This window comes from Rhea pennata, chromosome 6 (genome assembly GCF_028389875.1).
Source record: "Rhea pennata isolate bPtePen1 chromosome 6, bPtePen1.pri, whole genome shotgun sequence".
Taxonomy (NCBI): domain Eukaryota; kingdom Metazoa; phylum Chordata; class Aves; order Rheiformes; family Rheidae; genus Rhea; species Rhea pennata.
The window spans coordinates 21707304-21731633 of NC_084668.1; the positions used below are offsets into that span (position 1 = coordinate 21707304).

General features: G+C 37.0%; 1 protein-coding gene and 1 non-coding gene across 2 annotated transcripts in view; one reads left to right on the forward strand and one right to left on the reverse strand.

Moving 5' to 3' along the window:
• Positions 1-24330, forward strand: part of CERS6 (ceramide synthase 6) — a 125320-nt gene that overhangs the window by 63749 nt on the left and 37241 nt on the right. Inside the window, exon 4 of the mRNA XM_062578692.1 lies at positions 3071-3128. Within this exon, the coding sequence (XP_062434676.1) occupies positions 3071-3128 (58 nt within the window). The remainder of the gene's footprint in view (positions 1-3070; positions 3129-24330) is intronic.
• TRNAV-UAC (transfer RNA valine (anticodon UAC)) lies at positions 9499-9568 on the reverse strand. Its single transcript has one exon. It is a non-coding gene; the product is annotated as a tRNA-Val (tRNA).

The window sequence follows — 24330 nt, forward strand, 5'->3', positions numbered from 1 at the left end:
ACTCAGCACAAAATGTATTTGTCTTTTATCTTCTGTCCTTGTCTGGATGATCATGAGTAAATTACATAGCTTCACAACCTAGTTCCAGTCTATTTCTTCTCTCATCTTCCTCCTCATTTGTGCAGCATTTTCTGCTACATAGGACAGCTTCATCAGAAGAGATGGTTCTACAGATACATACATAGACACATACAATAACTTTGTGGGTGACAAACCCTTCAAGAGTGTGTGAGAGATGTGACAGAGGGGGGAAAAAAATAGATTTTTCTGAAGTCTGGAGAAGTGTCCAGCCTTACTACTAGGCTACTGAGTAAAAGTGGAAGTTGAAGGGAAGTTAGCTGCTGCTCATATGCCGATAGAGCATCAATATGGTTTTAGATGATTGGCTCCCTGCAGCAAGGTAGGTAACCAGGCAGAGAATTGAGTGCTAATTCAATTCCTGGTGTGCTTTAGAGACAGTGTGATCTGTATGTGACCTTGTGCAAAGGCTTATAGGGGAATCTGCAATTAAATTACTGATAGCACATAGCTGACAGCTACAGGTAGACTCTTGTATTTCCTAGCTTTAAAGCTGAAGCTGCTGATAATAAGTGTCCCTTAATTTTTTTTCCATTTGTTGTAAATCTATTTTGTCAGCTATAATGCCTCATAAATGTCACTCATTCTATTCTGTATATGATCTTAACTGTTGATTTAATTTAATGTAGATTTTCTAGCTCTCAGTGTACATTGATTTGTATGTAACAAGCATCTAGTTACATTGTATTTTTTCCCCCCTTAGATTTAAAAAGCTACAAGTGAAGCATCTCCAGATGTTGAGCTTGTGGCTTTTAGGTGTATATGTAGTATTAATGTGCAATGTATGTGTTGTACAAAGTTACTTAACTAGTCAGAAAAGATGTATGCACTTACTGTATAAAAATATACACTTAACTTTCTCCCAGATCCTCTTGAATTCATCCGTTTGACATTGACCTGTTGAAGTTCCAGTGCTAATTACAACAATAAACCAAATACAAGTAGTGGCAAAATAATATGGCAAATAGCTTGGACTTCTTTGCATGGGACTGAGATTCCAACCTGGGTATTCAACCAGACAGGATTTCCCTTTGGAGCCCACACAAAAAAGGCAGCTGCCTGATGCAGAGCAATGGGAAATCCTTTGTAGAGCTGCTGTTGCCAAAACTAGCAGATCAGTTATGACAAAGATGCTAGGGGGCAATTTTGACTTTCCTTCATTCTGAAATTTTCTTTATCATAATTTGATAAAACCAGAAGTTAGTTGAATAGTTTTTTGTGGATGTCATTCATCAGGAATGAGCTATTCTTTTCTACCAATATTACTAATTTCTGTAGTAGTGTACATATTTAATATTTCTAAATTGTAATATTAACACTTAGATCAGCTATGGCTACCAGCCAGTTCTGAGACTTGCTTTGCCTTTTTAATGCTCAGTCCAAGTAAACTTGCTTGAGAGGGCTGGGGAAAAGAGGAAAGAAGAGAAATAGTATATTTTACTATATACTTATATGTGTATATCATCTTTGTAGTGCTTGAACAGGTGGAGCAATTGGATAGCCTCTGGCAGGCCTGCATAATGGCTGGCAGCTTTTGACTCTAACATTTTTGCGAATCTCTAGGAATTCTCTTGTGGGGCAATCTGTAGTTTTACCATAGATCTGCAACAGTGGCAGTACCTTAGGGCACGGCTGGAATGTTAGACTGCAGAATCTGTTTTTGAATTTGCATGTTTCAGGAAAAGACTTTTAAATGTTCTGAGATGATAGCTGAAGCAAATACTGTGAACTGAGAACTGTGCAGACTGGGAAATTCCTGAATTACACTACCTAAAACTTAGCTTCTAATATATTTCAAATACTTATGAATGCCTTTGAACTCCTCTGTGGAATTCTGCATCACTCAGCAGCAAGTTGCAAATGTCCTCAACTATGTTATGAATTTTGCTTGGAAAATGTGGAATAAAGGTGATATTGGGGAGATTTTTAAAACAAGAAAACTCTTTGAGGGATTGTTTTAACTACTTGTGCTATATGAGTGAATGAAGGGCAGTGTCAGTGCTCTGACAAGTGAAGTGCTGGAATCTGCCATACAGAACTCTAGCTCCCTGTAAGTGATACTTTTCCTTACAAAAGACTATTTTTGGTGTGCAGCAATCCAACATTACCTGCTGAAAGCTTAATAAGCTTTCTTGTTATCATCGTCAGAGGAAGTCAGGCCATACAGAAGCACTGTGGTAGATCAGTCTTTTCCTCCAATTGCTCAGTAACTTTAAAGTATCAGTAGTGATTGTAATTCTAAGCATCAAGTTTTAAACAGGAAATCAAAGTTCTTTGCAAACAAATAGCTTAATTTTAATGTGTCTCATCTGGGTAGTAGGCCATACAAATGAAGCCCTAATAAAGCAAGTGAAATCCTAAGAACCTCTCAAATGCAGAAACAGAGTAACCAGGGAGCTGGGAAGCACAGGACAGATGTTTAATTTTAAACAAGTACTGAATTATCATTTATTTTAATAAGATGTAAGCACGTAAATAAGTACTTCCCTTGGTGGGAATACAGTCTTCAGAAGGAACTACTGAAGAACTAACGAAATCTTTTTTCTTGTGAATCTATGTCATATTTGAATTCTCTGCTTAATGAAGAGGTTAAAGTTCTTCCTTCTTGGAAGTGATGGTGACTGTCTTGGCCTCTTTTCCCTGAGGCTGGTGAACAAGTGAACTTCCCTGCAATAAGGCTGCTATTTGTCCTTTTCCCCTCTACTATCTTGATAGTTTAAGAGAGCTTAATTATCTTTAGAAATTTTTTTTCCTGTGATATTATACTGGAATTAGCTGTATTTTCATGGTGATAATGACAAGTGGAGGAAAGAAGGCAGCTGAGCACAATGCGTTATAATAAAAGCCTTAGAAAACCAGACCAAAATTTGCTTCAACTTTTTGTTAATGTGACCTGAGTGTGTTGAGTTGGCAGTGTCAGGAGAAATTATGTATTACACTGCAAAGTATGTAAGTCTGGTATCCTGGAGTTAATCTATTGTACCTTTTGCAGGTGGAGATTTACATTTTACCTTTATATATTTACCTATGGAGTACGATTCCTGAAAAAGGTAGGCACTTCTATTATTGTATTATGCTTTCATATAATATAGAGCGCAGACATAAAACCAATATTCATTGAGAATAAAAATTAAAATTTAATTTGCATTCATAAAATGAATTGCCTCTTGCATTGGAAGGGAATATAAATGGTCATTGATATTTAATGCAAAAAAAAATCATTGATATAGCAACATGGCTAGTTTGTTTTATTACTTTCTGTTGTAGGCTGGTAGTTAAGCTTATCAAAATATTAATCTCAATTTATATATTATCCTTACTTAAATGCCTCTGGCAGAAGTTGCATTTTAATATTCAGCAGAATCTGTTAGTGTTAAAACTATTTTTTTTGCTAATTCTTTGGTGTACTTCCATGGAGTTTCCTATGTGTTGTGTTTCTGGCACTTTAAAACAGAGGAGGGTATGGATGACTCTAAATGCCCTGGCCTAGGTCCATTAACCCTGGCATGGTAAGTAGTCGGCAATAACATGGATTTATGGTGCAAATGGTTTTTGCCATGTGGCTATTGTCAGGCAGTATTTAGTGTAATTCTGAGATATGGAATTAGAACATGTGAAGATTTCAATGTGTTCATGTAATTTTTATCTTTATTTTGGACAAAAGTTTGACACGAGGAAATGGGTTCTCAATGTTTCTGAGTGTTACATAACTAAAAGTAACTATTGAAGAAAAACTCATCACTTTTACGGTCAGTGTAGCAATCCTGGAGGCTGTCTCAGGTCACCTGAGTGAACCTGGGGCCAGCAGGGCAGCTGATGTGCTTGCAGGGAGGGTGGAGGGAAGAGGTTCCCAGAGCCATCCTCAGCTGCTTGCCAGAGGTCTGCGCCGGGCCCGGTGAGATCCTGCCGTCCAAGCAGAGCTGCGCCACCCAGAGCGCGCAACCTCTCCCCATCTCCTTCGACACGCCAACGCTGTGTGCCGTTCATCCGTTAGCAGATCACGAGCATACAGGGTGTTATCTTCTGTTTTCTGCCCTTGCTTGTGCCAGTGTCTGTGGCATGAAATCTGGAAATAATTTTAATGATAGGCAGTTAGGTGAATGCTACCACCGTGCTAAACACTCCACGCTCCATGGTTGGTTGCTGTTGACTTACTAGAGTCCTGTGGCTCAGTGCAGAAAAGTCCGCTATTTGAAATCAAGTTATTCTAATTGATTTTGATAGTAAGAGTGGCTGGGGTATAGTAGAATAAGAAAGAAAAATCTATATTTTTTTTGACAATTTTGCCTATAATCTAGTTTATAAGGCAAATACACAATAGTGTCTATTTTCAGCTAATCACAGAATTCTGGGAAACAGCATGATTTCTTATAAATCAGTGATTTAAATCACTTTTTTCATCATGATTCAGCCAGTAAATAGCAAAACCTGATTTAGGTAAATCAAGTTTACTTTTGTTTTGCTTTTCAACTTCAAGATGTTTTATTTTAAGAATTTTTTGAAAAGATTTGCCTTTTAATTAAATATATTGTAAAGCTGTTGAAATTTGAGAAAACTCTTTATACAAAATATTTGATGTCTTAAAAACACTTTTTGTACAAAACAAAGTGATTAATCCTTTGGGAAGGTTGTTTTACTGAATTGGACTTGGGTGGCCATAGATCAGATCTTTTTTCAGAAGGATTAGAAAGCTAACTTCCTTTAGGAGCCTGATCCGACCTCTCTCAAGGTTTCAGAATTACTGATTTTTTTTCTTCCAGGAGCCTTTTTTTGTTTTCTTCTTTTCTCGCTCATGAGAGTAAGGGTAGGGAAGATAATTATTTTTCAGTTTTTCAGCTTTGAATTAACTGAATGAAGAAAACGTTCTTTGAACTCGCTACCTAAACTGAAGCCTCAGAGTAACAATGTAGAAGCTTTCCTGTATAACACAAAGAAAGTGTCTATTGAAAAATTGTGAGTACCAGCTTTTCTAAAAACTAAAAAGAATACAGTAGATGAATGTTTCATTACAAGCCATTGTGAGCCATTTCTAAAGGCTAAGTTGACATGCGAAGTGCAGGATGTCTTCCTCCCATTTCCGCATATTACTGCAGTTTGAAGAGGGCTGGCTCCCATAGCCTCCTTGTTTGGTGTTTTTAAATAGTGGCATAGGTAGTTCAGGCTTAACAAGAATCAGTATTGTATTTCTGATTTTAATTAAACTTTCAAAGAGTTTAATTTTTCAAGGAAATCTTTTTCATTATATACTGTATATATATTTTATTAATTTTTATACATTGTGAAGGAATTTCCTATCAATTTTACACTGTAGTCATTATTGCAATATTCTGCTTGTATGCTGAGGTCTTTCATGTGAGTAGATATGTAAATTAACAATCACAATTTTGATTGTATTTATTTACACTATCTCCCTAGTATCATAGTATAACTGCAAGAAAATACAGGCTTTTTGCTGCTAATCAGAACCAGGCTTTTTGAGGTCCACTTAGGAGGCAGATATAGGTTTGCAAGGAATAAAATTCAGACCCCAAAATCTAGAGTGAGACACTTCTTTTAGAGCTTCACCTATAATACTTCCAGCTACACTATAGTACCAAAGTGGCTGATCTATTTTTTTTTTTTTTTTTTTTTAATTTATCCTGTTTTTCATAATGGAAGAATTGCAAAGAAATGCTAAACCCTTCCTTTGGAAGCTAGAGAATAGAGTCAGTTGAGCATGATAAACTCTCTTACAAATTTTAAAGATCATCCCTTCAGAAAAAGTGTTTTTTCTGGAGACAAAGTTCACTTCGTACTCAGTCAGCATTGCCTTGCGGTGCTAATGGCATGCTAGAGATCTGCATCATTTCAAATAACAAAATCTCCTTAAGATCATCTCGTAGAGACCTAATCTGGAAGACTGAGAAGGAGGGAGAGCAACCCTTGGTACAATGGCAATCTAAGAGGCTCATTCCATCAGAGAGCAACATGTGCTTGCTGACTGAGAGGGTGTGAGAAAATGTTACTGCTTCTTCCTACTTGAAGAATGAAATACGCCATCAGCATAACACCACATTTGAAATATTCATTGCGACTTTTCTTAAAACCCAAGCTAATGTTTAATACAATGAAGGAATAGATTCTTCTGAAACACATTTCACATAGTGCCAATGAGGCATAAATCAGTGGTACTTTATCTTCTACCTTCCCTGTTTGTGGCTTATAATAATATAACTGCATCAGCTCAGTTCCAGCAAAAGGGAGGATATCTGTGGTTCCTCGTGCTCCACTAGAGCTTACAAAAAATGTCGTTAGGTCTCTGTTGACTTTGCAGAGCTGACAAGTTTATCTGGCTTTTTTGGAAGATGTACCCAAGTTTAATAAACAGTAATTAACAGATTTATCAACTCTTCAGTTCTCAAAGTGTAAATGAGAATGTCAGCATTGCGCACATGCTGACATAAATTTATTTTTAGGATGTATTTAACTAACTGCATTAAAACTGCATCTGTTTTGCTACAGCATCTCACAAGAAGGAATGCACTTAAGGTTTCTGCTTTGATTCTCGCTTCCCTGTAGAAGCACATGAAAGCAAATAAAGCTGTCATTCAGAACAACTGTATATCTCTTAAATATGCCATGGCAAGCTTGTCTGTGTTCTGTTACTGCAGTTAATGGCTAATCTAGATAAAAGAAATACATTAATAGTAGTCCAATATTTCTGCACCCAATAAAGCAACCTGTAATTATTTGGAGTAAAATGTGCGTGTGATAGGATATATCAATTCTTTTTGCCTCATATAATTGTTGAGTGCATCACTGGAGATCTAAAGACTTTCTTCTCCCTGAAAGCCATGTCTGTTTGGAGAAATGTTCTCTTGGGTTTTGTCCTTTTCTAATGAAAGCTACATTTCTGATGCATAATGCGAAGTCATAACAAAGGTCAAAACCTGACCTATGTTTTTGCAAAAATTTTCCCTTTTTCTCATGGCAGAAACAGTAAAAATGCAACTTCTGCTGTTGGTAGCTGTCTTTTTTTCAGGCAGCAGGTGTCCTTAACTGCAGGATGCAGATTAATGGTTAATATCTCTTATAAATATTTGCAGTATAACTGAATTGAATGCCCCTTGCATTAACTTTCAGTTACAGTGAAGTGAGAGAATTAAGTGCTTCTGTCTTCTGTAGGGGAGTAAAGCAGGCAGGGCAGGTACTTTATTACTCACAAATAGGCCACATACAGAGGGAGGGCTTACAGCCTTCCAGATACTCAGCCACCCGTTGAATCATACCTACAAAATGTCTCTTCACAGATATGCCTGAGAGACTAGCATACTCCACTAAAAAATTTAATGTTTATTGTTTATTACTGTTTAATTATCATATTAGACATTCCTCCCTTTCCCAGCTCCTGCAGGCCTGCAGCCTTTCCTTTTAGTCTCCTTCACATCAAAATAACAAGTAAATGAATACTGTGCAGCTGCAAGGCTTTAAGTTTATTAGGGGTTTTGCTGTTCCTGTCTGTCACTAGAGAAGTAATTAATGACATTTTAATGTCAAAGCCTCTTGAAGATGAAATTTTTCTGATTTTTTTAAAATAACAAATGTTCTGCAAAAAAATTTTGCTTCTGCTTAATGTCCTCTTACACTTCGAATTTTAGCTGTCTTACAGTATTACCAAATGATAGAATAGTGACATCCAAGTAATATAGTGCCATGAGAGTTTCTGCTTCCTAAAGATGCTTTCTTTGTTGAAGTCTTCAAAATCAGAGCTTTCTATGTTATGAAAGTGAAGAGTTAACTTTCCAGGTAATGAGTATATAGCAAGGGTTAAGAAGTTAGTGAGGTTTATTGTCCCCTCCCCTTTTTCGCTAGAAACGTACTCTGCTCCCACACTAAACCCGGGTCTCCACTGAGCTCGGGGGTGTAGAACTGTCCATCCTGTTCTTCCGTCTTGTGGCTAATGTACTGAATTAGATGAACTACATCACTGTAATTACCACTGGTAGTTACCTCCGTCATTTGTATGATACTTTATAAGAAGAGGAGATCAATGTAAGTATAGTTCAGAGTTCTAGCCAGTTCACTTCCTCCATCAAATGTTACCATTTTCCAGAGGAGATTTGATAACAAAAATTATCCTAGATAAGGAAATGGATTGAGACAGCAATTTTCAAAGAGAAAGTGAAGCTTTCTTTCATTACTCATTGCCCACTCCATTACGTACCATTAGCCATGGCAGGTTTAAATGATTTGGGGCTAAGGCTGGAGTGGCCAAACACAAAAAACTTTTAATCCAAAATATTCGCCTTCCCTTCTATGCCTCACTTCCGCTGTCCTTGGCAAAATGTGATGATTCCATCTCAGTTTTCAAGCTTTAGAAAGAAATGTTTATCAAACAGCTACGTTTTGACAATATAGGCTGAAGCCAATCCTTTCACCTAGTTGCTTCCATGGCTCATCTAAAGTGAAGACCATTAAAATTGCTATGTATTTCTTTTAAAAGATCTTGAGATTCTTGCCACAGAGTAAATGTCTACTTTGATTACTTTTTGAAATTTTGACTATTTGACACATTTTTCATAACTTGTATGCATGAAACCACAGTGTGAGGTTTGCTTTTATTTTTACTTTTTTTTTTTCTTTTTAACTCTTTTCCGTGTTTGTCCTTTTTAATTAAAGTGATGAAATAAGGTACCAACATGATGTTTAGTATTATGGATAGTAGAGAACATAGACGCTTAGAATATGTGAGGTTTTTGTCTTACAAGATCTATTTTTACTTCCTCATTAGCTAATAGTGAAGGCAATGATAAATTGTCTACTACAACACCAGTGTTCTCCATGAGTTGTACCCACGGAAGCCATAGTTGTATTGAAAAAAAAATCCTCACCTTTGTAGATGATTCATGACAAGATAGTGCTAGATACTGACTTGTAAGAGCTATGACCACGTTTATCTGTGATGTGATTACATTGACTCTTATACAAGATATTTGGCTTCAAATGTCATCATCAGTGTGAAGTATGATTGTGAAATAATGATAAACCCTTAGGTCTTCATAGAGTACTTCAGCATAGTACTCTGCATGCCCAGAAGACTGCTAGGGTAATAAATGTATTGCAGCATTCTTCATACCTGTATAAATCACTAAATTTTGAAGCATAAAAGAAGATAAGTAATTTTATTTCCACTCTGATCTTGTATATGCAGATTTTTCCCTTTTTTGACTGCAGCTGAGATTTTTTTTTTCCAGCTTGTTTTGACAGTTTGTTCAGTTTGCATGTCTACTAAACATTCCTTTGCAGAACATCACACCAGTAATGATGCCAAGAAAACATTAAGTTCCAGTGACATGAAACTAACTGTTTTCACAGAATCAGTAAGGTTGGAAGGGACCTCTGGAAATCATCTGGTCTAACTTCCCAACGATTTCTTGGTGCTGGTTCCACTGGGGCTTGAACCCAGGACCTTCAACATGTAAAGCAGATGTGATAACCACTACACTATCCCTCTGTTTTATTTATCACTAACATAGGAACAAAATATGATAAAGTTTTTTTTGCTTTGGCAATATTCACAATGAAATCAGTGGCAGATTGGTTCATTATTAGTTAAAGGTCTGATTGTGTTCCCATTAAATTCCAGTGGCAATATTATCATTAGCTTCAATGATAAAGAAACAGAACAAAGAGTTCAGGATTTGTTTTATATAGCCTGGTTCTTGGTGTTAGGCAGTATCTGTATAATTCTGTGGAATGAAAAAGCTTTAAAAACATTGAGGAAGTGAGGCTTCTCTAGAGGAAGATGACATATGGTGACTTTTCACATTAATTTTCCATCTATCCATTGCCCCTGAGAATCACAAACTCACAAAAGATCATGAACTCACCTACCTCAGTGGGAGTCTTGAAGTCTACATTGAGACTTAGGAATCTGAGGTTGCATGTAGGTATCCTACTGGAAAAAGGACCATCTGCCTGGATGAATGAATCACTTTTAACTTGCTTTTTCTCAAATTCATTCTTGAAGAAAAGATGATGATATGAGGATGCTGTAGCTGTGTTTAAAAAAAAAAAAAAAAAAAAAAAAAAAAAACAGGTATAACAAACTTCCATTTTGTGCAGTTGATTGAGTGGCAGATTTTTATCTTGATTCCTAAGGAATAATCCCTGTACATCAGAACTGTTTGACTGAATCTGTTAATTGTTTAATAGCAAATGCTAGTGGTGCAAATGTATTTCGAAACAGAGTAAAGCAACAGGGTGTAAATTTGACTGCCCAAATCTGATAGTGACATAAATGTATGAGAGAGCTGGAGAGAGAAAAAAATTCCTTCTACCCTAGAAAAATCTAAGTAGAATGTTATTTTCTCTGTTACCATAGTTCCTCTTTTTTGAAACTGTAGGATGCTCCAAAGAAAGAGAATGAAACATTTCTCATGCCTGAGTTAACCACTAAGTTAGCCAGTTACTGTGTGACAGCATGAAGTGGTCTGTTAGTGGCCTGAAGTTTTTGTGCATGTTTAGAGAGAGCCTGGCTTCCTAATACTTTTTTTGCAAGCGAGGATGCTCCATTTAGCTACTTAGCTGAATTGGCTGCATTCTTTGCCTTTTTTTGGAACAGAATACCATCAGCAGTATATGCAGATGTGACAGTCTTGGGAGATTAGTATAATATTTGTTAATGCCATTTTGAATTGCTTATATTCAGGAATTTTAAAGCCTGAAATCAGACCATCTGTGTTTGAAATGCATTGAATTTATCACTTCAGACTGCAATTACTGCTGTTGGACACTGTTTTTGTAGTGTAGTTCTTCTGCATCTCTTGACTATGGAGAATGTTACTCTCTGAAGAAGTAAATAGGTTGGTGATACCCACAGCTGAAGAGTAAATGTACTCATAAAACAGTTGTAATTGGGAAAATGAGGCATTTCTGTGATGAAGATTCTGACTTCATATCCCTGCAGGAAATAAGTCAAAGGTGGGACACAGGGATGAAGTGATGTTCAGCTGGAGTGGTATCCCATTTGCCTTTTTTTTTTTTTTTCCCACAATTTTCATCTATTCATTTTCCTGTTAATTTTTCAGCTATATGGGTATTAAATTCTTTAATAGCCTCACTATATGCAGTGTCCTACATTTATTTTAAGTGCAGTCTAGTCTTGTGAAGTGGTGGATTGCCAACCTTTAGTTCATATTGAAAGTAAACATACCCTATGAGTCTGGGGAAGATCAGCAATAAAATTGCAGGGTGCAATGGAGAATTTGAATTGAAACTTTGGAAATTATACTGATAAAACAGGATAAGCATGTTTTATCAGCTGGAGGTTTAAAACTCCGTAGAGCCAGAACCAAATAGCAAATTGTAGCTTGATTTTTCTAGAGGGCTAGTTGCTTGTAGAGCCTTTAGCTATAGGTGCTCAGTCTGCAGAAAACTAAGTCACTTTTTTTCTGTCTCAATTAATTTTGCTATAATCTCTGATTTGAAATATGGATTTCTTTCAGAGTGGTTATTTCATTCATCAGACGAGCAACACTTCCCAGCTGCAAATGCTGTCCAAGAGCCAGCACTCTAACCAACACTATATTGAGAGCAAAGGCTCTCTTATGCTAAAACAAAGGATCTTATAGTATGTTTAGATAGATCGAAAATGCACACGTACGTAGCTCTGGCTACGTCTAGATAGTAGAGAGCAATATGTTGAAAATGTGTTGTGTGCCTATAAAGTTGTATTTTTGTTACCTAGTTGCAAGCTCTAAATGCGTAGAATTTAATACAAATAGAAAAGCCAAAACCAAAATGCAGGTAGGTAACTAATGCAAGATGGATGTATATGAATAATATATATTATTTGTTGGAAGAAACAGTATAGGAATTGTATTTTTCCCTAATAAATGATAATTAAGATGGCTAATTTAAATTACTGTGATAACATTGAAGATAGTCGTACACTCTGTCTTAATTTGTATAAAAAGTGAAATATCTGTTATCAGTTTGAATGCTGGTAAGAATTTTGATTGATACAAACTGAAGTGGAGTGATGAGCCACGCGGCATGTGAATATGAGCAATACAGAAAGCCAAGGGTTAGATGTTTGTCTCTATTTGATTACTTTCCTAGGCATGGTATTACTTCTTTTTGAATATCTGGGAGTATGTTCTAGCCCTATGATGTCTAGGAAAAGTGAGTACATCAAACAGGGGCAGTAGTGTGCCACCAGTTTAAAAGTCAGGCACTTATTTGTCTGATAGGAAGAATTCCTAGGAGGAACACAATTGTGAGTAGACTCAAGTAGGTGAAGTAAGCTGAAGAAGGTAGAAAAAGAGAAGAAATATTCCTGGCCAGGACCCAGAGTGGTAGCAGATTGCTGTTGCCAATGTGACAGCAGATACTGAATGCTTTGCAATTCCTAAGGTGTGTTTGGTGTTGTTTGTTCAGAGGATAGCAAGGATGGCATGCGTGTGGGTAGAGGATGTGTGGATAGAACGTGAGCCCTGCAAGAGGGAAGGCTGGCACTATATACTACTGGTAGAGCATAGTGGAAGTATCTTTTGCTGATAACTGCCCTAACTTTTTGGGTGTTCTTCTGTGGTCTGTTGCTGTGAAGAGTATCATCGTTCAGATTGGCTTTTGCACAAACCTCAAAACCTCGTGTTCTTTCTCAAAGCAGTGCTCCATGGCCATCTGTTCTCTTTGACCTTTAAAGACAACACTTCCATGAGGCATTGTTGCCAGCTAGAGTTTTCTCTGTGCTCTACTCATCTGTATCTCAGGACTGCTTAGTTACGCTTTAAGACTTTTGTCCAAAATAACATTATAACTCGTGTGCTTCCTGTAAAGAAGGAGTTAGTATTAATGTGCTGTACTGGTGTGTGCATTTCCACCATTAAATCTTCTTTTCTTTAAATGCAAACTCTCTTTTAAAGACAAACAAATAAAAACTGTATTCTGGCAGTAGTATCCCAGAGCCCTCTCTATGATTGGAAAGTTAAGGTTGAAATGAGTAGCTGTTCCTATTTTAAAGAGCAAGTATATGTTTTATTCACTATGAATGACTTATTTCACAGTTCTCTGTTCATCTATTTCTTTCTCAGCCATATATGGCCTCAGCAGGCTTGAAGGATGCTTGGTATAAATTACGAACACTTCCCAACACAGACTCATTAAAGCAATTTCATTCTGTCACAAATTACTTTGTTAATGAACGAGGAAGGTTCTAACTTCGCAGGTATACGTGAGGCTTTTTTGATAGAGCAATGCTGTTTTTTTTCTTAACCGTTCCAATGAGAACTGTATTATAGCTCTATAGAGCAGTGCAGAGTACAGATTTGGTTGGTTACCTGTTTGTTTCTCTCTTTTCCTAATGCAGTTTGTGTGGCCTTGAAAAGAATGACTGATCTTTCAGAAGAAAGGCCCATGTGATCACCAGTAGTTTCTTCCTGCTCTATGTTTTCTAGTGTCTTCATCTCAAGGCTGTCCATGGAAATCTCATGGATTTTTTTCTTTCCTTGTCTATCTGAAGATGAATTATTAGGAAGAGGCAGAGTTTTATTGTTGTGATCCTCTTGGAAAGGCTGGTTTGGCTTTGTGTCCTGTTTGTCCATGGTTAGTTCTTTGTTCTATTTTGTACAGCCCTGAGCATGTTGGTCCTGGGAGTGTCAGAACCATTTGGGGAGGAAACTTAATTTTATAACGACTGTCATCTTTCCTTTTCTTTTATAATCCCCAGCTATTTCTTATTTCAGTGTTTACTCTTTTTACTACTTTTTATCAGATCATTGTGCTGCTTCTCCCCAGCTTCTTAACCTGAGCTGCTTATTTTGGGGAGTGGATTTCCAAATCCTCTGTGTTTGTTGGTTTGACATATTCTTGAGGACTACAGAAAGGCTGCCTGTTTCATTTCTCTCTCTACTCCATCATTTTACCATGATCATTTTACCCAGTATCAACACATTTTCCCTCAGAGACACAGATAGGAATGACTTTGCTTTAGCTCTCAATGTCAGTAGTGTTTCAGCAGAAGCACAGGAAAGTCCCTAATCTTTCTGGAGGTTGTGTGTTCTTTTCAGTTCTCTGAAAATGAAGAAAACAAATCTGAGGTGATTCATCTTTGTACATTGCAATTTCCAAAGTGCTAGTGAGGATAGGGATACTTTGGACTCTCCTTTACTGAGATCATACTGTGTAGCCTAGAGATTCACTAAAACAAATGTCGGCTGGTGTTGTGATTGATTGGTTCTTAATGTGGTGAGGAAGCAATCCAAGATGCTGATTCTTTGAAGCCAGCGAGTCTGTCTTAAGTGTCCAGCAGCTTTTCACTATAATCACACTATAGGAGGAGATGCATACTGTAGCTTTTTCAAAAGCCTCATGCTGGTGGCAATGTTTTATTGAGTCCTCTTTTTAAGGATGTTTTTGAAATCATCTTGGCAGCTTCATGGCAAAGTGGTTGAGTTGCAACGAAGATGATGATTCTTCAAAGAACTGTTCAGATACGCAAGTGTAGCGTGACTGTGAATGGTTTTCTTTTCCTAATGTCACTGGTTCTGTCTACATATTGCTGAAACAAGGTTCTATCTAGATTGATGACCAGTTTTAAAGTTAAAATGTTAACTGCTTTACTTATTTGGGAAGCTGTACCATATCTGTGGTTAGTGTGTCTACTGAGTCATGATACTGTGTTTGCGGTAAAATAAAGCTGCTAGAAAAAGAGAAGAATGCTGACTGTGCTTTTAAGCAAGTTTATGTCACTCCATTGGTTGGTGTTGGATTGAGGAATGAAAAAATAAATGGAAAACAATTTTGGAAATATTTTGTTAGAAATGAAACCTGCAGTGACAGTGTGCTGTAAACATTCTGCCCTGTGGTTCATACATTGTTGTAGATTAGGCTACAGGTTAATAATTTTAAGTATATATTCTTATAGTATGTATAGGTATATACTAACTGGTATGTAACACTGACACCGTGGTATCAGCATGCTTCCCCCAAAGCCACATGTTTACAAGTATGATAGCTCAAACTTCTTGTTGAATAAGAACCCTTGAAATCTAAGATGCCTCTGGCAGGATTCTTGTACAGGGTCGTCTTCTCCTTCATACCAGCTGAATTCACTGCTTCCTGTACTGATCCCTGAGCAATGCTTGATTTCTGAAACCAGCAAATAAGAAGGTATCAAGTGTGTTTATTTAGGTTTCTGGATTTTTGTTTAACTCATGAAATTCTTTCCAAAATATTTCAAAATAAAGGTCATGCTGCAGTTTAAATGAGGTTTTAGTAATGATTTTGTTCTGGAGGAAATAACAAAAAAGTTTGATTGCAAAGATGAATAATTTCAGTTTTTTTCATACAAATCTGACAGTGCAAAGAGACACCCTTCATGAGGTCTTTTGGCTACTACCATCATTAGGAATAAAGAACAAATTTATTTTTCATTGTTATTGTGATGGAAATTGTAAAAGAACATCGTTTCTGCTTACAGTACTGACAATAACTCTTCCCCCTGGAAACTATTCAACTCCAAGGCCAACTATGATAGCAAAAGTCCTTGAATCAGCAGTTGGTACCTGTGGTACTTTTAAAACTTTTTAGGTTGATATTACTTTAAAGATTCGTCAGAGATATAAATCATTTTTGGCGAATCTGAATTGCATTAGAAAGAATCTGCTGCAAAACACCAGCAGCTGCCACTCTGAAAAAGACGTTTATATTGGTGTTGAATGGCAGTAATCATGTCTGCTTCCTCTACAGGACATGAGGACAAGTATCAAAACCTGTTGTAGGATGAACAGTAAACAGAAATTTTAGTTTATTTTGTGCTTACCTTTAGAACACCTGAAAAATTCAATGCTAACAGAATATGTTTCTGGCCAAAATTGCTTTGCATGTTGCAGATGAGTTGGATTTAGTGTACAGGGACTAGCTATCAATCCTACGGGCAAAACTGAGCATGTCCAATGCTATCAACACTTTCAGTCTTTCTAGCAGTGGAATAGAGTTGATTCTGTTGTAGAAGTTTCTCAGCTATTGCAAAGTTATTCATAGAACATGTTGCACGTTACATACGTGGTTTGGAGCAGAAAAAAATGAGCTGGATCAGAATGGTCGGCATTTCATTTATCACTGTCATTCCTGTTTTTGCACTTACTATGTCTACTTTTCCTCGAAGATAATGCTTCTGGTTATTTTGCAGAATGGAATAATACAAGAAATACAGTATCTTAGAAATGGTCACACTGCTGTTTGAAGTACATTCAACGGTCTGATTCTGAGAATGACATTAAGTAGACTGGGCTTAAACCATTCTGGTTTTAGACCTGAGGTACCAAAACATGAATTTGTGAAATTTCTGTAACCTTTGTTTATATTGGAACTGACAGTGGAAAATAACTGTGTGACAAGAATTAGAAGCACGTGGATTTCTTCAGATCCCTTGCAGTGCCATCTCTTTCTCATTCATTATTGGATTATTTGGAGCTGGCATTTAGTTTAGGCACATATCTAGATTTTGGGTGCTGCCATACAAACAACTGTGAGTCCGTATCTGGTTGTGAGGTTTCTTTCCTATGTTGTAGCTGAAAGGTAGTTGTTCTATCTGTTATTGAAACTGCGTAATTACTTTTGTTATTCACCAAGTTAATCAACCTGAAATGGCAGAAATACTCTCATTTAAATGAAGAATGTCAAAGTCTGCTCTGGAGTCCTTTTAAAGCAGTGCTGGTATTTGGTGTTCTACTGCGCTGTTATGAGAGGGCTAATGTAGTGTGCATGCCAGTCTGGAGGGAAACGAAGCACGCCTTTGGCAGGCTGTACTTGCTGTAAAATTGATTTGGGCACTGTGTGCTTTTCTTGATTCTTTCTTTAATTAGAAAACAAATTGATCAGTGTCTGTATGTGGTGAAAATTGTTAAGCTAAGATAATTTTGGATGTTAAAATCCAGTCTTTCATTGCTTTCCCTGAAGGTAAGAATGAGCATTAGGTGCTAAATCAAACAACATCTGATTCTCTGTGCAAGCAGGAAAGAACAATTGTGCCAGAGCAGCTCCCAAGGGATACAATTGTGAAAAAGGGAAACACCACATTACACTTCAAAGTAAGTATTGTGAGTAGAAAGGGTTTCCAGTAAGACCAAAGTTAGATTCCACCTATGGAAAAGGAATTTGTTTCAGACACTTCTTCCAAAAGGCATAAATACAGTTGAGGGCATTTAGAAGCGATAAAGTGTGTGCTTTGGACATCTGAGGTTTAAATCATGAATCGTGCTGTGAGAAAGATCAAAGTCAGTGGAGAGATTGAATTTCAGATGACTGTAGCACTTCAATGTACATCGACAAGGAAGAACCAATGCATTTTGGAATATGAGAATTCTTAAGATCAGTCTGCATTGGAAATAATTTATTGTGTGAGCTGTTTGAAGTTAAGATAATCGACTGGATCAGGCAAAAAAGGACAAAGCTAAGCAGGTTGGCAGAATTTTTTTGTGGCTGAAAGAAAACAGAAGGTTGTGGAAAGAAGCGAGCAAATGAAGAACATCAGTAATACTCCTAATGCAGTAATAGGACCCTGATGGCAACAGGATTTTCAGATGCAGACAATGAGGACAAACTTGACATAAGCACAGGGAGAGAAAGCAACCCACTAATTTAAAATATATCTAGAATTGGATTTCACTTTATTTGCTTGGAATCCGGCTGGGGATATTTAATAACCACTGGCAAAAATGTAGTAAGTAAATGCTCTCTAATTAATCAGGTCTTTGGAGAGTTAAGCGTGCACTGAGCCATACACAGCATCTTTAATAGTTTACATGGTACTATTGCTCTGGCCAGTGAAACGGACTGTCAGAGCTCATGTCCTTTTGTGGACAGGTTGTCAGTTTTGACTTCATCACAGTAGTTATGCTCCTGGGAGCTCAACTTTCATTCATACCTAAATTCAAGGTATTTAGAACAGTGCTGCTCTGTTACCAGGAGTCAAAGATCTTTCATATTTTGTAGTTCAAAGACCTTTCATATTTTGCAGTTCAGATGAATGAAGCAGTCATATTTTCCACAGCTGAACTTTAGCACTGAGTATGCTTGATATATTAGAGCAGGTTAATAATAGTTGGACTAGTGCTTCGAATTGCTGTTATTGAATTGGACTCATTCACTAGAGAGGCGTGGCTGGGAGGAAGATAGCTATATCTTCATTTAATTTAGAATGAAGGTATAACCTTTAGAACAATGTAAAAATTTACATTGTAAAAGTCCACGAGTTGTAACTCTGCTTCACTTAATTCTAAATGTAGCAAGGAAAAGAAGCTTGGCAGTTAGGCAGATGTGTTATCAGTAGTTCAGGACCATTTTTTATTAAATTGTATTCCCTTCAGTTTACATATTTCTTACAGGCTTCTCATTTTTCCTGCCTGCTGATAGTCTCAGCAATTAAATAATTAAATAATGACAGAAGTTAACATGGGGAAACATTGCTTTAGGTTCAAATCTTACTCATTTTTTTTCCAATTTTTAACTGCTGTTATCTTATATGTGACTTAAATAAGGAGTTTTATGAGGAGTTTTAGATTTTTCCCTGGGAATCTGTAGACTCAAGACAGTAAGGAAGCAAATCCCTACCCTTTCCCATTACTCTGCCGTGCCCAAAACTTATGTTTATTGTTTTATACCAGAACTTTGTACTAGTTTTGCACTTGCTGATGCATGCTGATGAAGCATCTGCTTCAGCCACTTTTCTGGTAACTATTTGTGTTAGTAAATGAATTGAAGAAAAAATAAATTATGCCTGAACAGATCCACTGGTGGGATGGCAAATGGCAGCAAGAGAAGGTTTATATCTGGACACTACCTGAATGGCAAGTGGAAAACAAAGAGGAGAGAAACAAGAAAGTTTATGTGGGTTTAGCCAAAATAATTTCCCAAATCTTAAAAATGTGTCCATTTTCCTCTACTACAGTAAAATAAATGTTATCCTAACCATTCACTCAGAACTGAGCAGGAAGGCGTTCTTTACCATGTCTGTTGTTACATTAAAATTAAACTTGTCTCCCACTCTCCCTTATTCTGTTAGAGAAAATATGGTATGAGATTTTTCTCACTGGGCTTTCCCTAGGCAGTGCTTAGAAGCTATGGCATTATTCAGTACAGCAAGGCAGAGCTGACTAGTGAAGACAACTTTACCCTCAAGGGTCAGTCGCCCCAATACACTGCGCGTGCATTAGCTTCAGAAAAGCGCAGCAGTTATGGGGGAGGCGAGGAGGTGGTCTTTAGTAAGGTAGGTCCTTGGGTAAAGACTTTAGTCTGGCCTTCCCTTTCTGTTGCTTGGGTTTCTGCCTCTTTTGCTGTGCGCAGTGACTGAAATGCCATGAAGATGGTCCTTACGCATTGGGGAGACTGGAGATAGGGTGCTCTCGCCCTGCCTATTCCAGCGATCTGTCTGGAAGGAGCTCTGCTCCTTCAGTCATCCTGTGGAATTTTATTGTGTTCTCGTATTTAGAAACAAATTTAGTAAGTAAGCTAGTCGTTCTCTCAGGATTTTAGTAGCAGTAGTGAGAGGAGTTCACTAGCAAAAGGTTTCTTCACCATCCACCCATAATGGCACCAAATGACTTGAACATGTACACTTTTGTCTGTCAGGAGGTAAATCTTATCCCTGTGAATTATATTTCATATAAAAAAAAATCTGCAGTTGCAAGAACTCAATTTGCAAACTTTCAGGGATAATTTTGAGATCTTGATGCAGTATGCATGTACTAAGCTACAGGAAAAAAGCAGCATTTGCAGGAATGGAAAGTGGAGGATGTTTGCTGGTTTTTTTTGAATGCAACTTTTTTCCAGTAGGCAGTGTAGGATCATAAATATCACTATATTAAACATCTGGTTTTGCGCTTGACATTGTACCTCCATGTCACTCAGTACAGAGTTGTTGTTGTTTTATTATTATTTAAAATTGACTCTGTCTCCCTCTGTGGGCCAAAAGCGGTAATGGAGCATATTATATGTCAGTAAAGCAAGCCATCGTGACACAGTGCATCCTTCAAAGGAAAAATGATTTGGGATTTCCAGCAGGCGGTTTCGGTAATGTGCTCTAAAAAGCAGTAAACACTTTTCCTTCGACAAGTGGGATGGAAAACATCAACTTGTCAAAATTAGTCAGAGGTACTCTTCTGGCAAAAAAGCTAAAGGTAGTAGCTATAATTACATAAAGTAAATACATAATGACAAGTGTAATTATTAACTGCTTTCATGTATGCCTCTGAATAGCTGTAATATCAGAATATAGAATGCTGGAAAACCTGGAGCTTTGTTGAAGTTGCATACCATAAGAAAACAGAGTATTCTTGAGTGGCTCAGTTCTACAGCAGTCTCAGAGCATTGCACTGCCACCAGGGATGAACTCATGTGTGTTGCTTTTTGTTCTTGTTTTTGGTTTTTTGTTTGTTTTTTTAACTGTCTCTTGGAATTTTTACTAGTCTCTTAAACACATGGTAATTTTATACAACTCAGACTTTCATTACAAGATATGGTTCTCTAAGTGTAAGTCTCAGCACTATCTCCTTAAGGAAAAACCTACAGTTTTGCAAACCTATAGTTTACAGCTGCATGTTGTCTTTCTTAATAAAATAATTTCACAAATAACCTCTCAGATGCAAATGTCTAGGTTAAATGCTGTGGTCTGGCTTTGTAATTGAAAAGTACAACGCATCTATCAAGCTAATGGGTTTGCAGCCACTTTGCTTCACCAAAGCGTTATCAAGCATCTGGGGTGCTCTAATGGGTCCATTATCTTTTTATATATTCTTCTTAATATGCTGATAGAATGACTTCAAAATATGTTGAGTAGCGTCACTAGGAAATATGTTACCCACCAACAAACAGGAACATTAGCCAGGCTTGTACAACACTTATAGATCTTTAACTGCCATATATGTACATAAACCTATAAACTGTCATAGCACCGCAGACTGCCCAACTTGTTCATGACAGAAAATCATTTAAAAAATTGTTGTTATTGCACATGAAGACAATTTTAGAAAGTTTTGTTTAATAGAAAGCAAGTAGCAGAAGTACTGAAACAAGAAGGTACTCAGAGCAAGCTGTTTGATGAGTGGATGTGGTAAGAGGAGAGAGAATTTGGCAATGCAGCTGGCTGATAAAAGCCTGCTGAGGAGATGCACTTACCAGCTTCTCGAACTGGTGAATTCTTCAGTCCTGCTCAGCACATGCTAGGATCCACTTGGGGGCTTCTGAGTGTCAACTGGGAAAAATTGTGCAGTCTTTTTACCTCCTTTCCTGTCACCCTTAACTAGGTAAGGGTGACTATTCCAGATACTCTAGAATTATCTATTCCTTCTGCCATCTTTGTTTTAGACTGCTGGGGACTGATTCTGCATATCATTTGGAAGGTGAAATTACACATTTATCAGCTCGAGAAATAACTACTGCAAGAGATCTTTGTACATCATATGCAGAAAAGTTGTAGGTCTGTGATGGAGTGAGCTTGCGCTGCCCTTCCAGATAGAAATCACTTTCTGTACATAAATCCAAATTTGAATTCATATTTTTTTTCTAAAAATATTTTTGTGCACACAAACATTTGCATTTGAAATGTCAAGTGCATCTTTCAGTGAATGTTGTTGATTTTGGCCTTTTATATATCTTTCATATATTTTATAGTTCCTTCTTCCCATTAGTAGAAGTATCATTTTTAGTTATATTTGGGGATGAGAAGTGCAGATTGCTGAGAGGAAAGGCTGAGTGCTCTACAATTCAAAAGCTTTTCTTTCCCAAAACACCTTGTTTCTGCAGACACAAAGCACTAAACTCTAGAGAATTAGCAGTCCTGTGGAAGCTTATGATGGCTTGCTTCGTCATGACGTGTGAAAAGAGAAGCTCGAGAGATTCAGTGTGTCATATTGTCTTCACTGAGGCTGCGAGCTATGCCAAGAAATCTGAATGATTGCTTAGGTTTGTGAAGGGTTTATGAAAATGCTGTTCATGGTGTGAGAAGCAATTGCATCCTAAACTAAATCACAAGTCACTGGGAAGAAGAGCATGTAGAAGCTGATGCAAAATATTAGCTATGGATTTTTTTGTTTTGCTGAATTCTTTTTGTTCCCAGCATGGTGTTTTGTCACTGTCTAATGTTTTTGTGGATAGTGGAAAACATATTTAGTTGTGATGTGTAGGTGGTTAAATACTGATGTTTATGGAGAATATGTTTATTCCTATACTATTTTCTGAGGGCTCCACAGTTCATCCTGCCATAAATAATACCAGCCAGTATAGTTGGCATTATTTACTACTAAGGTTGTGACATAAATGCTGGTTACAGAAGGTCATTGGAGACTTGAAACTGCCTGATGTAATATTTAAATAAGTGAGATTTAGGATGAGAAATACTTAAGTAGTAGTAAAATAGCAAGAGATGATTTTAACATGATTCAGATCCTGTCTTATCTAGGGTGATCTGGGGGGAAGATGACAAGAGAAAAACATTTCTAGGTGATCAGATAGAGTTTTGAGACATCCTAAATCCACGGCTCTAATGTTAGTCCATGGAGGTCAGTTAAACTTACTGGAAAGCTATAAAAAATCTGAAAAACTAACACATTGTTCTGGTTGTTCCCTTCATAAACCTTCTAAAAAATAAGGAGGAAGATTGTGTGTGGTTTTCTTGTTTTTGTTTTTTTTTTCTTTCCAACCAAAGGAGCTTTTCTGATGAGTCTCTCTTGGTTACCCTAAACTCTACTGGACACTTGCTCATCTGGGATGTGTAATATACGGGAACAAGATGTAAATATGGGTTTCCTACTTGCTGGTGTAAAGATTCTTGGTTTTGCTTTACAGTAGAAGAAAAACATATTCTGAAAGCTTAGAGTTTTATGGGGTGGGGAAAAATTGTTCCCATCTTGTGTTGTAAGCTTATCAGCGGAAGTGGCAAAAGCTATATAAACTGTGCAACTGAGCTGATTGATTCTTAATAAGGCAGGCTTCAAGCCCTGCATGGGTAAAAACAGTTCTCCTCATCCCATTTTTGTGTGGCCAGTGGAGCATACAAGCTGTGCCCTTGTGTTCAAGTGTTACCTCAGTGGGTGTAATTAAGTATGACTTTAATTTAATTTTGCTGCAATAATGATGAAGTAACAGTGCAGTATTTTCTCTGCATTTCTTGGCACTTTTTATTTAGTTGAAGCAGTGCTTGGAATGTGTTAAGAGAGGTAATAAAGATAGTCATAATGACTAAAGGACATGGATTACAACCCAACTCATTTAGCTTATTTTAAAATAATACATCAATGTGGAGATTACAAATTGTATTAGCAAGGAAGACATTCTCATTATTTGCTTTTATTGTTTTCCTTCTGAACAGCCTGTATCTGGTTCAGCTTTGATTTGTTTTACAGCAATTAATATGTAGGAGATTTTCTGTAGCTAAGATTTTCTGTAGCTAAGAAAAAAGACTTTCAGTTCCTTTGTACATTGTACACAGAAGCAAATGTTTTCTTCAGTACATGATTCCCAGAAGAGAGAAAGGCTGCTGTAGTCTATACTAAGATAGATCCCTATTAAGCCAAGAAAGAAGATGGGGAAGGAATCTCAAGGTCACTGTGGAATTTGAATCCAAGAGATGTACTTACTGAAAAGTCTCTTCATTTTACCATAAAAAGGTGGAATCATTTTTACACCAGAACACAGAACTCCAGGGGCAGGAAGCTACAGAAGGAGGCTTTGTGCGCTGCCATGGTAATCTGACTTTCTTTCTAATGTCAGCAGCCATTCAGCATACCATGCCAAGAGGATGCAGGTGTTGTAGACGCTAAAAAAGACAGCAATTGAAGTAATTCTCTTCTAAGCAAGTACTTGTTCAAACCAGTGATGTGTAAGAGTAATGCTCATTAATATATTGAATAAGAAAAAATTGCTGGAATTCCTAGCCTTAATTGGCAGGAAAAAAGTGAACATCAAGATACTATTTAATTTAGGCACGTAGAAGGTGAAATTCAAAAAAACCCCAAAAACCAAAAACCTGAAAAGCCCCCAAAACAAGAAAAAAGGCTGTTAATTATAAGTAATTGTCTGATGTTATGAAAGGTACTGTTCACTAAAAGCCTGTATTTTGTAATTCCTGTAAAATAAAAAGATATACTTTTAAAAGACATATAAACATACTTTTGTATTTTGCAGTCAAGAGAAAAACTGTAGTCTCTCCCCCCCCCGCACCCCTTGCATTACAATTGCACTTTTACATAGATAAATTGTAAATTTTATGAT